This window comes from Gymnodraco acuticeps, unplaced genomic scaffold (genome assembly GCF_902827175.1).
Source record: "Gymnodraco acuticeps unplaced genomic scaffold, fGymAcu1.1, whole genome shotgun sequence".
In the NCBI taxonomy this organism is placed as follows: domain Eukaryota; kingdom Metazoa; phylum Chordata; class Actinopteri; order Perciformes; family Bathydraconidae; genus Gymnodraco; species Gymnodraco acuticeps.
In genome coordinates, this window is record NW_022990966.1 from 463,571 (window position 1) to 481,486 (window position 17,916).

Genomic DNA, 17,916 nt, shown 5'->3' on the forward strand with positions numbered 1-17,916 from the left:
AAGTGTTTATCTAATCAGCCAAATGTAAGTTACACATGCTGTATGAGCGCGCCGCACACATGGTTAATGATGTGTGTGGTTTTGGCATCTCAGCTGATGGAGCCACAGATGAACACCCTTCTGGGGAAACGTACACACAATTATACTCAAATAAATCATGCATTTATTATAGGATTAACACAATTGAATGGTAAAAAATAAGTATGAGAATAATATACGATTAAACTATCCCTTTGATGGAGAATTGACAATTTAGATAAGTAAATTGTGGTTTGAGGAGCAATTCAATTGAGTAGATAGATAAAATATAAAGTTACAGAGAGCAGTTCCACCAGTAGTAATGTATATTGTTGAGCATAAATTAGATTTCAGCATCATTAAACTGAGATCTGGCAAAAGGCAGCTGTATCTAAGGTGCAATACCCAGAACATGCCACTAGAGGACATACACCTTCTGTTTTGGAGTTAATCCTGTTAGACTGTTGTCAAATACAGACCATACAGACCTACTGTGAAAAAGGGAGACAAAGGAAGAGGGTCATTTAAACATGGCATTCATCAGATTGAGGTTATTATGCACTATTCAACAAAACTAATAATTATATTGCTGCATCCTGCAGCATTTCTGCCTCCGATTAAATGACAGTTAAATGAGGAGCCCATTGGGGCACATTCAGTTTGTGAACACATTCTCTGTGATGAGACACATTTCACCATTAAATAAAAGTAGCAGTGTTCCACATCACGAGACAGAGAATATATTGTATGCTGTTTTTTGGTCACACCCCTTACAGTGCTATTCCACACTCTCCCCACACACAAACAGAGAATAAAAACAATATATGTCATAGATTCAACCAGTGGAATTTAAGAAATAAGAAGGAGATTGTAATTGAATTGTAAGCATATACAACCCCCGGTATGAGAGCCACATTGAGATCACCAACTGTGACACTTAACACTTGATGATGACTGCTATTTTAAGCCACTTTATGTTTCTGTTTTCAACTTTGTATTTGAAGGCACCATATAATTAAGTTATTTCACTTTATTTCCCATGCAAACCAGTAAGTTCTACAAGTGCATTATTGTTGTACGTTTCTTGATATGAGGGTCTTTCCTTGTTTTTTGTATAAAGCTCATCCAATGTGTTTTTTAGTCTACATAACTGCATCCTACTTGTGCAGAGCTTATTTCAGTTCATTACTTCTCTATAAATCTTGTTCAGTAGAATAGACGGTTTATTTTGCACATACCTCTATTGTTGGGTGTGTAATTAAGCTGCATGTCCTACCTTTAAACTGGTTATGTTGGCAACCTATTTATGGCTCTACACTGCCTTTGCCTTGTGTTTTTAGTGTTCACTCCTTCTTTTATTGTCACACCAGAGCTGTTTCCTTCCTTTTGCAATGTTGAGTTAACTCGTAGGCCTATGTTGTTTACAGGATAATTTGCTGATTTGAAACTTGTACCACAGTATCAGGGCAATTAGGCCTACGCCTACCCCCTGATTGTGGTGTGCCCCATCAAAACTAAAGGTGCTGTTCACACATTACATTGAGAGGTAAACACCACAGTATCTGATACTCCACTCTGAAAATGTGTCAAAAGGTCCAAGGAGTTATGGCCCCAAGGGCTAGATTCAGATTAATCCCAATAGCCTACTTTATGAATAGTGTGGATGAAAGTGAACCTACTCAAAAATATTCCACCTGGAATCTCCTAATTCTTTGTTAATTATCTCATATTTACAGTGGTGAAAATCATTAAAATAACTGGCCTGTATGTGACCTTATGTTATTACATTTACTATACTTTTTAATTTATTTGGCAGTCTCTTAACTGTTAATAAAGATAAACATGTTGAGTATAGCCAATGAATAGATAGTAAAAGATGTATAGTTCTTCCACATACTCGTTTAAAAGCTGGTGTTGAGGAGGACTAATTTAAATGCGCCACTGAAAACACTTCCTTGGTGTTCATCTTTGAAGGTGTGTTTTGTACTGTTTCATCATAAGATATAACGAGAGCCAATACATTTAACTGCGACTTCATACTTGTTCGGTCTTTAAGAAAACAGTGGGGCATTTCCTTTTTAACGATAAGTCGATGAGTCATAGTACGCTCTTCTTTTCATCACATACAACTCAGACAAAACCTAATCACACTTTATATGATGTTCTGTAAATTTGCCGCGGCCTTTCTATAGTCACAAAATGATAGCCGTCTTGTCCAATGGCTGCTCAAGTAGCAGCTTGTCCCCGCCCCTTTTTGGCTCTTGAAAGTGCCTGGACTAATCAGCGCTCGCCTCCGTGTGTTCAGCCATTTTGTAAGAAAATCAAGCAAGTCTGCCGCCCTACCTTCGCTTCAGACCTGCAGTTTTTTTCTTGTGCAATGGACGGGTAAGTGGAAAAATAACCACACTTGAGACTTAATTTGTACAAAACTAACATATTGCTGTGTATTAGACTTTGATACTACAGTTACTTGACAAAGGTCTTTGCTCGCAATGGCTGTTTCACTTTTGAAAGTTTTGAAACAGTTTTTTTCCATCAAAACATGCAACAGTTAGCAGCAGAGAATGCTAACTAGCTAGCCATGGCTAACAACGGTAGTTAGGGGGACCATTTGTACGGACTATGTTTTGTAGTTTAGTGTGAACAGACTAACAGCAAATATATTAAGAGTTATGATTACGATTAGTAAACACTCTTGTTGTATCAGGGAAATACTGGTGATCCTATTTCGTTTGCTATAGCAGACGTTATGTGAGCATTAGCCAACTACCTTGGTTACTTGGTTTCACGGGAGATTGAGCGCTAGCTAAAGCAACGTGTCTCATTTCCGCATTCATTTGTCTGCGGAGTGCCAGGGCCATATTGAAGATGTGTGGCCTGAACATTTCCCGTTGATTGAATCAGATAATTCTATACTGGTTTGTTTAATCAAGGGTATGGTACACAATGGCGATTTGTTGTTTCATTCGACACTTTTTGATCATTTGAATTCGACAGTGTATAGGGACTTATCAATGCATAGTGAACGTTGCACATAACTTACAATACGTTTGACGCACATGTGTTATTCGCGAGATTTAATGTGTTATTACTTATTTCTATGCTAAGTGTTCATTGTGGTATGTTTCCCAAACCTGCTACAGCCGCCTAGACGCTGACTTGTACCCCCTGGGAACCGGCTACGTCCCTGAACTCGAGTAAGTATTTTGTTTATATTTGTAAATGTGTACGTCTGCCCTTGATTTCTAGTTTCGTATGAGAAAGTGAATGTTCTTTTGGTTGATTTGCACTATGTCATACATCTAAAGATTAATGCATTTCCACGATCATTTGTGTTATTTTTTCTCTGATTTACTAAATGAATGATCAACTTTCTTTTTCACAGAAGTGTCCATGACATATCAGTTGGCACAAAGGTAAGATGTTTTTTATTTTTTATAAATCTTCTCTTTGCTGTACTGCTTTTTTCACTACATGGCTAGACCACATAATTAATGCCACAGGTTAAATGTATGTGTAATTGACATGACGGTTGTAATATATATACATTTGTGCTGCTGTTGGGTAATGTTGGTTTAAGAGAAGTCAGTGGAAATGGAAAACAACAGTTTTCAGGACTTCAGATGCAAAGTCTTTCAATTTGCAAGAGTGTCCTCTATAATTATAGAACTGCAGTCCAAAGCATGTTTCCTATGCGAAATGAGTATTCAGTTGCAGACCGGCTCTTTTAAAAAGATACATAATGTTCAACACTCAGATTTAAGGTAGCTGCATCTCCAAGACTGGACAAAAAAACGTGATAATTTAGTTACAATGGATTATCTGAGTTGGGGTTTTATTTCTTCCTGTCCTGTTTCTGATGCATTGTGTGGCTGTAGGGAAATGAAACTTCCTGTTGTTTATTTTGTGTGTTCCTTAATAGAATGTTGGCCTAACTGGAATGTTAACAAAAGCAGCTGAATCCTGCCCTGGTGCTAGAACACCTAACCCAAACCAGTAGAAGAATTCAGAAAAGTGTCCAAAGTTATATCTTTGTGCATGAATCAGCTCTTATCATTTTAGTCATGAGGGAGCTGTTGTATGCTAATGTGACTGTCATAGCCCTTCTTTGTAGCTTGTGTGTGCAAACTTGTTGAAGTGGGACCACATTTGTTGTTTGCTGCTTGCATACCCAATAAAAATGCCTGTCTAAGTAGTAATCCTTGGTTACGGGCCCCTAGGCAGCTATGTGTAGGAGGAGTAATTGAACTTACGGCTGTAGCCATCGCGCCTCAACTGTCCTCACCATCTCGGGCAAAGGTCTTTACACTGTTTGAACAAGCTCACCCGTAACAGGGACACACCCCACCCCCTCTATTCACTTCAATAAGGCCCTGATGTTTTTCAACGTGTTAACAATGCATGATTTAAAGGCTACTGATGGTACTCAAGATCGGACTCCTTTTGTGATTCTTTCTCTAACTTTTCCTGTTTTTGGGAAGTTTTGTGGTAAAGGGGATGCTGAGTTATGGAGCGCTGCCTCGCTGGAATCTGTAATTATTCCGTCTGGGCAGAGCGTCTGGCATTCCGCGGTCACATTCCAATCCCCCCCCCCCCTGGTGAGGCACAGCTCCCTGCCCCCTCCATGGGCAAAGGCTGATCACAGTGAGCAAACATGTCTGTACCTGTGCTCTTCGCCTTTGTGCTTTTCCCAGGAGATTACCTCACACCAACCCCCCAACATAGAACAAAGTGAAGCTGCTTGCAGGCACCAGCACAAGTACAAAGGAAGTCAGAATTAGTTTTCTTACAAAATTATAGTTTTCACAAATGTGGCAATGTCCTTTTTCCTCATTATTTGATGCAATGCAAACCAGGTGTGAAGTGATGTATGGAGCAGTCATATTGCCCTCAGTCCATGTTCCTGTTTTTTGTTTAAGTTGAGTTCAAGGTAGGCCAGTGCTATTATCAGTGAGAGGAAGAGTTTCATCATGCGGGCCAGTAATGTGTCACCGCCTCCCAAAGGTTGCTATTATATTGTCAGAGCAAACAGGATGTGAACAAGTCGATACGCATTCAGTGAGTTTTGCAGGAAACGTGGGTTTGGCACTATGTTGCAGTCTAACTAACAAACCTTTTATATGCTCTATATATCTTGCATCAACTTTGTATCTTGGTTATGTGCTACTCTGCTATCTTTGCACCACTCACTCCCAAGGCTATAGGTATATTCTTTAGTCTTTTTTTGTATACAATCGTCCTTTGTGTGTGATTTGATGTTCCTGCTCTGTACTATAGGCTGCCTTCACTCTGTGGTTATTTTTAGAATGAGGAAGTAGGGGGAGAGAGAAAGAGTCCTGCCATGGAACAGTAACCATCAGTCCCCAGGAGGAAGTTGAGTAAAAAGCCTGGAAGCAGGCCTGAGCTCGCTGCTCTTCCTGTTTGGAGTTAGTCTGCTGACTGATAATGTGACTGCCCACCCACGAGCGCCGAGTCAGGAGGGAGCCACTTCCTTCCTTTCTCATAGCTTGCAACTGGCCCAGGCCCATTTATCAAGTATAAATGTTGTTTTCACATTGACTTCCCAACCACTGAACACACTTGTTGTTTTTACCATTATTTATGAGTGTAGTAATAATTTAAAAAAACCTTAAATGCATTTTTTCACTTGTCTTTTCCGGGACCAACTTAGAGATTTTGTGACACCCAAGTTCTCTTTGCTCAGAAACTCTGCCATGTATACATTCCATTTATGTAAAGATTTGAACATTTGCCAAACCAGGAGGCCCCTGATCCTGAAGCCAGAGTGAAAAGGCAAAGGAATGTCTGTTGTTGCTCTAAGGCCATGAATTGAGATAACAGACACTGTTTGCGTGGGCCTCAGAGTGAGAGTGACCGCCTCGACCAAACCATCTGGAAGTCAAAGGGAAGTTTATGTTCCAGCTTACAGTGGTTTGCTCTAATGGTAACAGAGTTAGTGCGCTTAGTACTCCCCCTTCACAGTGTTTAGAAGGCACCACCAAACGTTCTCTCTCAGATCACCTTAATCCTTCCTTTTATGAGAAGCTTTTGCAGCCTGACTAAACCCCCCCCCCCCCCCCCCCCATGCATATTTAAAGACCAAGATTCACAAGGTATGCTAGCAAACCTGCATGACTGGTTGTTGTTAAGCGCTCCGGGCTCTTCAACTCCCAGAGAGTCCTTGTGGCTCCATATGTGTGTGTGCTGCCGTGTAACAATGCCCCTAGTCTCAGCCGGAACAGGACCTTCATTGTAGTGTTGTTGAGCTTAGGCTGCTGAGCCACTTCTTGTGACTAGTATACTTCATCTCGCACAACCACAAACTTACACACCATGAGAACAGCCCTGAAACAGCATTTTATATCTACTACACAGAGAGAGAGAGAGGACAGAAGAGGCTGTTTCAGTAGACAGTAAGCCTGTGTGGGCATTGGCACAGAGTATTCCCATCTTCTCTTCCCATCCAGAGGGCTTTTGTGTGCTATCCTTCCTTCTTATACTGAATTATTAGAAGATGGATTGCACTGAGTGACAGCGGCTGTCAAGCTAAGGTGGAACGGCTGTTCCTCCGTGAGGGTGACTGGTGTTAAAACATGATGATTTTGCACATTGCCCCCAAGTCACAATATAATGATCCTGACTGTGGCGAAGGTTGAGAACTGGGATTGAGTTGGGATGGTAAGATATGAGTATGATGAGAAGTCAAATATCCCTGCTGACAGGCTGGGTCATTTAATTATTCCCTGTGAGGAAGGTGGAGCTCTTTTCAAGCATGTATGCACAATCCTCTTTTGGTTATAGGATTACTTCCTGCTAGATCACACAATGGCTGGGTAATATGAGAGCCGTGGTCTCCACCTGCTATGCTGCGCCCTCATTGGTGAATGCACTGAAGTGAACCATTGTTTTCTCTCTATCTACAGAGGGGATCCGACGAACTCTTTTCTTCCTGCATACCCACTGGGCCCTATATCATGAACTCAGGTAGGGGGGGTTGCCATGGAGGAGTGAATCCTTTTTTATTGAAGTGTTTTCTGTGTCGTTTTTGTTGCCATGACGATCAATCCATTATTCAAGACAAACCAGAGGCTTCTGTTCCCTCCCTGATTGTATCTGCGTGTGTTTATTCTCTCGCAGCCAATGGCAACGACAGCAAAAAATTCAAAGGTGACGTGCGCAGTCCTGGTGTTCCGTCACGAGTGGTCCATGTACGCAAGCTGCCCAACGACATAAATGAAGCAGAAGTTATTGGGCTGGGACTGCCCTTTGGGAAGGTCACCAACCTGCTGATGCTGAAAGGGAAAAACCAGGTAAGGACTGATACATGAAGGGCTGCTCACAAACCTGTATGACCCCTGGGGGCAATCCCTTTAGGCCTGGGAGGTGGAGGTCAGCTCTCTACCCTTCTACCCTGCCATCAAAATTAAGACATGCCCTTTTGTCACGTACTCAAAGTTTTAATGGGTAGAATGATAATTGTATTTTCTGAATTGTACTGGAAGAAGTCCCTTTTTCTTTATATTACCTGGGGTTCTATATCAAATCCAATACAGATGTAAAACTGAAAATGTGCTAAAAGTAGAGGAACTGTGATGGGCAGTAAAAATGCTCTTAATTAGTTTTACAACAGACCTGCTAAATTGTGTTAATGTTGAGTGATGGGAAAAACATATTAAAGAAGTTTCTCTGCTCCTCCCCTGCAGGCATTCTTGGAAATGAACAGTGAGGAGTGTGCACAGACGATGGTGAGCTACTACTCCTCTGTCACCCCCGTCATCAGAAACCACCCCATTTACATGCAATACTCGACCCACAAGGAGCTCAAGACAGACAACTCCCCCAACCAAGTGGTAAGTGTTTTCGCTCGCGCAGTCATTGCTGGATACTAAGAGTTATGAAACTGTCTGAATCATTTATCACTGCATACGTTTCACCATTCTTGCTAAGAGGCTTCCCGTTTTTCTTCCCGTAGCGTGCCCAGGCAGCTCTGCAGGCGGTCAATGCGCTGCATGGAGGCGGGATGGGCGTCGGGATGGGGGTCGGGATGGGAGGCATGGGCATGGGAGGCATGGCCATCCCTGCAGATCCTGCTGCCATGGGAGGAGCAGGCTCCCAAAGCCCTGTGCTCAGAGTCATCATAGAAAACCTTTTCTACCCCGTCACCCTAGATGTTCTGCACCAGGTACGGGAGTTTTAGTAATTTGTTAGAGGGGCTACAGTTATGAATTATTACATGTATTATAGGCTTGACGGTACCCTTTATGCAATTACTTACAGTAGAACTTACCTGTTTTTCTGGTGTTGTTTTCAGAGAGAATTAGCAGTGAAACACGCAACTGTATTTGCAACTTTTTGATGTTACTGAGAAGTGTTTCTCTATGGCTGACATTTACTACCATGTAAGGAAAGTGCATTGCAAATGTGGTGGAGCTGCGTAAACAAGTTTTTAGTCGTGGGACGCAGATGTGCAAATGTTTTCCATTTATCTTTCGGACCATAATGTTTGAATGAAATGAGTTTGTGATGTCATCTCTAATCATGCGACCTCCCCCTCCAGATTTTCTCTAAGTTCGGCACTGTGCTGAAGATCATCACTTTCACCAAGAACAACCAGTTCCAGGCTCTGATCCAGTATGCCGATGGCTTGACAGCTCAGCACTCCAAACTGGTAAGACTGGTTTTAAATATGTTCTCTCTCATGGTGTTTAACTCCCAGTGTGTTCACACCACTTCTGCAGTAAGGTTGACACGCATGCCGTGTAAACATTGTGGGACCATTTGAAAATTCAACTGTAATTAAAATCACCAGTGTAAAACTATCATGCATCTAATGCTCTTGTGTCTGTCTCAGTCTCTAGATGGACAGAACATCTATAACGCCTGCTGTACCCTGAGAATCAGCTTCTCCAAGCTCACCAGCCTGAACGTCAAGTACAACAACGACAAGAGCAGAGATTACACCCGACCGGACCTCCCCACTGCTGACTCACAGCCCTCCCTCGACCACCAGACCATGCAGGCAGCCGCTGCGTTTGGTAGGATTGGAACACGATTTAAAAATGTTATTTGGTTATAAATGGTCATATAGAGAGGTGAAGGCCATCCCTTTCCGGGGAGCACCATGGGACCTTATTTCGGAAAAAGTATGTATTGAAGTCAATGGAGAGAGAAAAGTTATCTTTCGATCCCGTTTGAATTGTGCCATGAGTTACACATGATGTTTGTCAATCGTAAAAAATAATGTCCATGTCAAAAGTCAGTTTATCGTAAAACTGTTGAAATACAAGACTATGAAAAATACGCAACTAGAAAGACTACAAATCCCAGAATCCCGGTCCCGCATGCTGGCTCTTACGGAACCGACTAACTCCCCTTGTGTGTATGTGCAGCTCTCAACGTGCCCAGACTTGGAGTGATTTTCACCTCGTTTAATACTTTTCGCCTCATTCTGAAAGAAAGAAGTGAAATGTTTCAACGTGACGGCCGTCTTGGTGCGAGACGGGAGATGTAGTTCATTGAGCGTTTCACACAAAAAGTGTTACTTCAGTTACATTTTTTTGACTTGCAAAATTATCTTTTTAAATGGACAAACATCATATGTGTAACTCGTGGCACAATTCAAACGGGATCGAAAGATAATCTTTCTCTCTCCATCGACTTCAATACATACTTTTTCCGAAATAAGGTCCCATGGTGCTCCCCCGGAAAGGGAGGGACTTTGCCTCTATACATTTATACACATATATATATATATATATATATATGTGTGTGTGTATATATATATATATATAATGAGCCCTGAAACAACAATTTCAAGCATTTTTTTAATTTGAGGATCGAACAATATTCCAAGTACACTTTTGACGGAGAGGGTATTGTTTTGCTTTTTGTTGCATCTCTTCCCAGCTGCTCCAGGTTTGATCTCAGCCTCTCCTTATGGTGGTGCTCATGGCTTCCCCCCAGCCTTTGCCCTCCAGCAATCAGGTCAGTACACATACATATTTTTACGCCATGTCAAATGAAACCTGTATTTCCTCTCCTTAGATCTACCCTATATATTTCCCCTTCATATTAGGGCTGTGCAATTAATCGTATTTTAATCTCGATTTTGGCTTGCAACGATTACGTAATCGAAATAAAAGGATTATTTTCAGTTGAATTATACTTCAAGTTCAGGGTAATCAACTGTTAAAAACATACTGTTCAAAAATAATGTTTAAATAAATGGATGTTTTCAAAGTAAATGGATAATCGTTTTTAATAATTGTGATATCAATTATTGACCAAAAATAATTGTGATTATGATTTTTGCCATAATCGCACAGCCCTATAATATATTTCCATGTTTTTATATCCTCACCAAGTCCCTTCATTATGCAGAAAGCAATATGTAATGAATAATGTGTTCCTCTCAGGTCTGTCGATGCCTGGGATGCCCGGCCTGGCCTCTCTGGGTATGGGCCATGGTGGCATGGCGGCTGCTGCAGCAGCTGCTAACAGGCTGGGTCTGTCAGGGCTCACTGCCTCTGGGGGACACAATGTCTTGCTGGTCAGCAATCTCAACCCTGAGGTCAGTACTCTCACTGGGCGTTAACAGCTCCACTCCCTGCCTCTGTCAAAGCTGCTGAGAAACATAGAAATGTTACAGTGCCATTTGTTTACACTACGGGTTCATGGATCTGGATCCCCCCCCCCGGTCACACATTGCACAACACGACATGCGATCACACCAATGTTTTTAATTAAAAGGGGGTCATGGAGTCCAACCCTCTTCTCTTTCAGGACCTCTTTGTGTTTGACCAAACCTGCTGCGTTTCTGCCACTTTGCTCACTGTGAATTTTAAGTTTATTCAAAAACACTAACTTCTTTATTTTAATTTGTTTTACTTACCATTTCACATCTTCATTTTTGTCCCATTAGTTGAAATCATTCTTGAGTTGTTGGAGAGACAATATTACTTTTTATATTTGTATTCTAAAGAAATGTCCATGATCTAGGTAACTCTCTAGGATGTATAAGTGACTCATTCTATTTACTGTAGTTACGCAGACCTTTCCTTTTAGCATTGTTAACTTTAAGATCAGCTTTAACTGTTTGATGTAATATTAAATATGAACAAACGTAGCCTGTAATTTAAAGTACATATTGTCTCTGCCTTTTTCTGTATTTCATTGTTAATCTTTTTTTCTCTTCTTTTTCTCCTAGTGTTCCCATAGTGACAGTGCATTTTAATTTAGCCAGTCCTACTGTCTGAAGCACTACATTTCTTTGTGTATACTGACCTTGTTTTTTACTTCCTTTTTTCTCTCTCTTCTTTCTCTGTCCCCCTCTCCCCCCTTTGTTTTAAAACCCCCTCACCTCAACTCTTGCCAACTGACTGCACGCCCCACCACCAATTGTTCCCTCTCTCCCCCCCCCCCCTCTGTTACCACTACAACCACTCCTCCTCCTTCCACCCACCCAACCCTCTTCCTCCTCAATTTGGACACCACCTACAAAATGAAAACACAAAAACACAACATTGGCACATGTTACCATCAACTGTCCCTCCACCATCTCCTTTCCTTCCTCCACCCCACCCTCCTCTCTCATGCTCTATGAATCCTCCTCCTCCTCCTCCCCTCTTCATTCTCGTCGTCCCTCATGCCTCTCCTTCCTCCATGGTACTGTGGCCTTCCTGTGGACCTCGCTGCCTGTGGCCTGCGGACATGTCCTGACTCCACTCCACTGTCCTCCACTCCGCTCTTTTCCCCTGTCCCCTGTTCCCTATCCCCCTTTTGGCCCCCTGCCCCGCTGCTCCCCCTGCTGTCTCTAAAGAGCGTTACGCCACACTGCCTCTTTATTCTTTTCGGTACGTTATCATCCTTTCATCTCCTTTTTTTTATTACTACTGTTACCCGGCAAGGTGGGCATGTCTTGTCTCATTGTTGTTGGCTTTGTTTTTATTTTAACCACTGATGGCTCGTCATCAGGGTACAGGGATTATGAAGGGTGGGGGGTGTCTGTTTTGGTTGTTGTGGGTTTGTGTGAGGAAATTAAGGTGAGAACACCGTACAAAGCAGCAGCATTTCATTCAGTTTTAAATGGCAGTGGTTTACTGTTCATGGGCATCTTCAAAGAGCACAGCCCCTCAATGGGAAATATTGCCTCGCTAAATATAAATATGGGGATCATTTTGTTCAGGAATGAATTCTAAAGCCTCGGGAACAGGATAAAAGCCAACACTTTATTACACGGTCCAATTGTAGGCCATGGAGATTCAGCAAATTCTATTGTTGTCGGTTCTTTCCTCTGGTTGCCTTGAGTCGCTCGGCAACAGAACAAATACAGATGAAATGCCGCTGCTTTTCTTTGAGTGATTGTGAGGTGACATATCCCTCAGATTATGTCACCACGTCCTTTGCAGTTGTTTAGCCTAATGTAGGTATCTGCATGTTAAGCGTATTCCTGCATGTTTCTCTATTAGGCCCTCAGGTTAGTCAAGGAATCACCTTTGTCTTCACTTTAGAGCGATCAAACCGATCAGAAACACTCGTACTACTCTAATCACATCACTCCCTTCTAAAGCATCGCTCTCAGCGTCTGTAATTGTAATATAAGTGGGCTCATGTTGGATTAGTTCTATAGATCCCATGCAGAATTGAACAATTAGTAGAATAGCCTGACAATGACTTATTAATCAAACGGTGTCAAGTAGCAGTATGAGTATTACAGTCCCTGATGTGATGGTGTGTTGTTGCTGTGATTGGTTTCAAAGCTGCTGTTTGGACTGTTCTTTGTGTACCTTGTTTTGTGACCCCGTCCTCTTCCTCCCCAGGTGTGTACGGCGATGTGATGCGAGTGAAGATCCTGTTTAATAAAAAGGAGAATGCTCTGATCCAGATGTCAGATTGCACACAGGCTCAGCTAGGTAGCTACACCATTTGATTTCTTTTGAAGTTTCATTTTCTTTCATCTTGTTTTCTTTTACCCCCTCACATTATCTTACCTGGTGGGTCTTCTTTTGATGAACAGAAATGTGATTGTTAATATCCCTTCTCATATAATCTCAATGTTTCTCAGCTATGAGCCACCTGAATGGCCAGCGCCTCCACGGCAGGGCCATGCGTGTGACTTCATCCAAACACACCACCGTGCAGCTTCCCAGAGAGGGCCACGAGGACCAGGGCCTGACCAAGGACTACAGCAACTCACCGCTGCACCGCTTCAAGAAGCCCGGCTCCAAAAATTACTCCAACATCTTCCCACCCTCGGCAACACTCCACCTCTCCAACATACCGTGAGTGCCTCATTTGAATTCCCACTCCCTCCCCAGCAGCTTCTGTGCTGTAAGCTTTTTCCCTTTGTAGTCCTGACTCATTTCAATCTATATTTAGCGTTTGGGATTCAGTAGTTGCGACGGTGTTTTCTAAATCATGCTACTCTAGAGGTGCATGTTTTAGATTTTAATCAGGCCTCCTGTGTCTAGTTTCACAATGCCAGGAAATAAACATGAAAATGCAAATAGGTAGAGGGGGTGTAAACTAGGGCTGCACGATTTGGGGAAATAATCTAATTGCGATTCGATTTGCGATATTTGTTTTTAAGCGACCCGACGGAAGTTTATTGTAAAATGCGGCCATATCTCCGGCTCGGAAGGTCGCATCAACGTGCTCCCGTCTCTAGCACCCCCGCAGCCCGAGCTACGAGTGAAAGAACTAAACTTACATGAAACTTCCGTTGGGTTGCTTTAAAGTCAAGCTTCAGTTTAAGATTCACCCTTTAATAGAAACATGTGATGGAGCATTACTAACCTGACCCAGATGCTTTGTTTCACCAAACCATTGGAAAAGTATTTCAAAAATACTTGGCAGGTGATTGGATCAATCTGTCTATCACCTTCTATCATGGGCCACTTCTGATTGGTTAACAATGGCTGGTACATGTGGAGCACAGCACTTCTGATTGGTTAGCAATGGCTGGTTCATGTGGAGCACAGCACTTCTGATTGGTTAGCAATGGCTGGTACATGTGGAGCACAGCACTTCTGATTGGTTAGCAATGGCTGGTTCATGTGGAGCACAGCACTTCTGATTGGTTAGCAATGGCTGGTTCATGTGGAGCACAGCACTTCTGATTGGTTAGCAATGGCTGGTACATGTGGAGCACAGCACTGATTGGTGTGACTGACTGACACACAAGAAGAACAAAAAAATAGCAGGCTTTGCAATTTGATAATTGCATAATTTCAAATATCGATTAGTCGTTCAGCCCTAGTGTAAACCTCCATAAATGTTTGATGTTAATTCTTTGCTCCCCCCTCTTTGCTTGTAGACCTGCCGTGGTGGAGGAGGACCTCCAGAGGCTTTTCGCCAGCTCAGGATCCACAGTCAAGGCCTTCAAGTTCTTTCAGTAAGTCTCAGCCTCTTTATTTTCTTGAATTGTTCGGCACCTTGGGGGGGGGGGGGGTTTGAAAGCGTGTCTTTTTCTTTTTATCTATGGTTTATATTCTGAGTAAGATGTGTTTTAGAGAAAATAGTCGCAACATAACAAATGGCAAGCACACCTCAAAGTCTCACACCTTCAGAACACACTGTTCCCTCTTTGTTTTTTTATAACACATTGTCTCTTCTTTATTTTACAGAAAGGACCGCAAGATGGCCCTGATCCAGATGGGCTCAGTGGAGGAGGCAATCGAGTCCCTCATCGAGTTCCACAACCACGACCTGGGAGAGAACCACCACCTCAGAGTGTCCTTCTCAAAGTCCACCATCTGAGTGCCTTTCCTCCCTCCAAGTCTATTGTCACCTGAATTGTGTTCGGTGGGAATAGGCATCATTACATATGAATGGCTGTGGTTCATTGCAGAATGTCGCTCTCTTAATCATTCCCAGTTGGGTATCACATTAGATTCAATCTGCGTATTGATTCCGATTCATGGTTCCAATTTTCACCAAAATATGTGGAAAACAAACAGCATTGTAACTCCGTATTTTTAATTAGAACTTGACAAATCGCTCGCGAAGCTTTCACTTGTTTTTATTTGTGCTAACATTGGCTAATTCTCTACATGGTTAAACTACTCACTGGCCAAATGTAACAATTAGCCAGCATTCAGCACATTAATCAGGAACTAGAATCAAAGGAGTTTCTGGTTCCAGTTCAGGTTCCTGATACCCAAACAAATCATTATTTGTTCCACGATATGGTTTCAAGTTGGGCCCATTGAGAGGGGCCACATTCTGCAGTGAACCGAGGCCTCGTATTGGAGGTAAAGTAGGGGCAGCTGATGAACTGTCACTTTAGACCAAATCATTAAAAAAAAAAAAACACCCTCCACCACAAATGCTCATGTAGACGAATCCTGTCCACACCAGACACACTTCAGCATTCCTTTTACTACGATAGTCGTGTGGATATATCTTGTTGGCCAGTCAGAAACGGTTTGATACAAAGGATTTTGTTTTGGCTCACAGACCATTTTATTTCCCAGTATCCATTTTGATTTTAGATATCTTGTTACTATCCGCCTTTTTCTTTGGGGGATCAATACCACTATCTGAAGTCATTGAATAAGCATGTCTTTTTCTTTCAATATCTATATCTACAGTCTTGTGCCTTACTTTGCCCCAGCCAGGTTGCCTTAAGCATTGCTCTGGATTTATTTGGGAAAGACGTGGCTCTTTTCTTTCATGCCTTCTGCTATGTACCAGCATTGATAACAAAAGGAGGGAAAGTGGCTCATTCAACCTTAAGAACACAGATGTTTATCTAAGGATTTGTATGCATATATCCCCATTATATGTGTGTAGAAATATGAATGTAAGTCAGTTAGATGCCTAATATCCTTGCTAGGTGATGTAGCTCCGTTAGGTGTATTGTGGCAGGAGTTAGAGCTGTGTCCAGCCTTCCTGTCTTACAGTCCCCACTCACCTCCATGTAGTCCCTCCTCAGTAGGGACAATGGTGTTTGGGGCGTCATTTAACCATATTATGTTCATGTATATGTGGACATCTATATATATATTCATTTATCTTTTCTTTTAATGTTAGCATTTACATGTGTATCACTTCTAAGCTTAACTGATACCTATATGTAGTGGCTGGGTTTGATCATTATCACAGTGCCTTGAGTTTTTTTAATCTGAAGCTGAAACACTCTGGCCCGGTCAGTTGACTTTGTTTACCGCTCGTTCAGGTTTATCTAATCCCTCTGCAAAGATGCCTTTATCCCCTTATATTCAGGTGATCCTACCTGTGAGAGGGCAGCTTCGTTTGTCGACTGGGGTCCAAAAACCCTAAACCCAGTATATATATTTTTTTTCTAAAATTCAGGATAACAGGATTACAGGTCGGGGCAGCCCTCAGCGGTCCTCTCTGTCCCCCTACGCCACAGTCAGGTTCCTTAGTGCACTTTTCCTCAACGATAGGTCCAAATTGGCACCATCACGCTGAAGTCTTAAACGTTGTCACATTCCTGCGTGCCTCGTGCACCGGTTTCCACAGCCTGGACCACTGTAGTTTTGGACCAGACACAGATGCGCTCTGTCTCTATTTTTGTAAAAGATTATTATGCATGGTTTAACCAAGCTTCATGTAGCTACAGGCGGTTATTGCTGATAAGGACCAAAGTATCTTCTACCCCTGCTGTGTTGTAGTGTCGTGATTTCTAAAGGTTGTTTTTTTCTCTTTCACATTTCCACAAGTTCACCAGGCTTCAGTTTCCCTCGGTTCCATTTCTCAGATGCCTTGGACAAATGTCACATGAAATTGAGATATATGTTGTGCATCAGCCTATACTGTATGTGTATTCCTTTTTGTTGATCAACTTTACAAAGAGCCTACTTTGGTAGATTGCTTTAGAATGGATACTTTAATGAACCACAGTCGTAGCTGTGATGTTGATGGTGTAGAAGATTATATGCCTTTTGATTATTTTGTTTAAAGCTTTTATTTTTCTCTTTTTTATATGGGGGCGGGGTTATTGTATGATGCGGGATTGATGGTTGTATATACTCATGTTTTTGTACCACAAAATCATTTGGATTCTATCCACTTTACGTTTCAAAACATGTATATTTTGATAAACAATACAGACCTATTAAGCTCTCTGGAGCTGTAAAAAAAAACCACACTTTTGTAACTCAAACATTAAATCGATCTGAACACAGAAGTGTCTCTGTATGTGCCCCGCTCCCCACCTTACCATTCTGTTCTTGTCTGCATCTTCTGCTGCCTTCAATAAATCTTTAGTTTGTTCCTTCTTTCATCTGGCCTCATTTGGTTTCTGTCTCTTCCCCTCTGTCCTGTGAAACTGCTCGGTTAACACCTCGTAACACTTTCCACATTTCCCATCCTTGTTACTACTGGTGTTTTTATATTGTTTTCTAAACCTTTTACTATATTTCCAACTTTGTACTCATCCCATCTGAACCTTGACTGACAGCTCAGCGAAATCCAGTTCCAATCCCTTCATGAAGCCGCGGCGCTGATGATGGAGAGTTAATTCGATATGCAACGCTGGGTACTTGCTATTCTCCATGATTCTGAATAATCCTGCTGTGCTCTGCGCTGACCTTTTCAGTAGCATGTCTGCCTGGCTCTCTGGAGACGAGCCAGGTTGCCGTGGAAACTAAATTGCCGTATCACACAAGATTAATAATTAAGATTAAAAACAAACATGGCTATCAGGCATCCATCATGTTTGGCACCAAGTTCCTCAGGGATGAGAGGAAAAACCTCAATGACAGACGGGTTGTTATACCCCTCCTGATCCACTAGGGGGAGGTCTTGCTCTCTGCTGCTCAGGCTGTTGCGCAGAGGTGACTTTACCTGCCACTCACACAAAGTCAATAGTTAGTGGCTTAATCTCGAGTGCCTCCTTGAGCTTTCTGACATTATTATACCTCTTTTCTTTGA

General features: G+C 42.2%; 1 protein-coding gene across 3 annotated transcripts; it reads left to right on the forward strand.

Moving 5' to 3' along the window:
- Positions 1-2,300: 2,300 nt before the first annotated feature.
- Positions 2,301-17,266, forward strand: LOC117558879 (polypyrimidine tract-binding protein 1-like). 3 transcript variants are annotated; one of them, XM_034235351.1, is made up of 16 exons: positions 2,301-2,403; positions 3,162-3,215; positions 3,404-3,434; positions 6,942-7,002; positions 7,156-7,328; positions 7,722-7,868; positions 7,991-8,200; positions 8,576-8,686; positions 8,870-9,053; positions 9,925-10,002; positions 10,434-10,588; positions 11,837-11,870; positions 12,837-12,929; positions 13,082-13,298; positions 14,333-14,410; positions 14,643-17,266. In XM_034235351.1, the coding sequence occupies exons 1-16, from the start codon at positions 2,396-2,398 to the stop codon at positions 14,773-14,775; spliced, it is 1,767 nt and encodes a 588-aa protein (XP_034091242.1). In that variant the 5' UTR covers positions 2,301-2,395; the 3' UTR covers positions 14,776-17,266. The 3 variants fall into 3 exon arrangements, with proteins under 3 accessions (XP_034091242.1, XP_034091243.1, XP_034091244.1); XM_034235352.1 differs by having other exon boundaries at positions 2,302-2,403; positions 9,934-10,002; XM_034235353.1 differs by lacking the exon at positions 2,301-2,403 and adding an exon at positions 2,717-2,952.
- The last annotated feature ends 650 nt before the right edge of the window (positions 17,267-17,916 follow it).

Bases quoted from the DNA above. Each gene is read 5' to 3' on its own strand.
- LOC117558879 (XM_034235351.1), top strand. The intron at 9,054-9,924 runs GTAGGATTGGAA...ATCTCTTCCCAG, and splicing joins GCAGGCAGCCGCTGCGTTTG to CTGCTCCAGGTTTGATCTCA. The intron at 10,003-10,433 runs GTCAGTACACAT...TGTTCCTCTCAG, and splicing joins CTTTGCCCTCCAGCAATCAG to GTCTGTCGATGCCTGGGATG.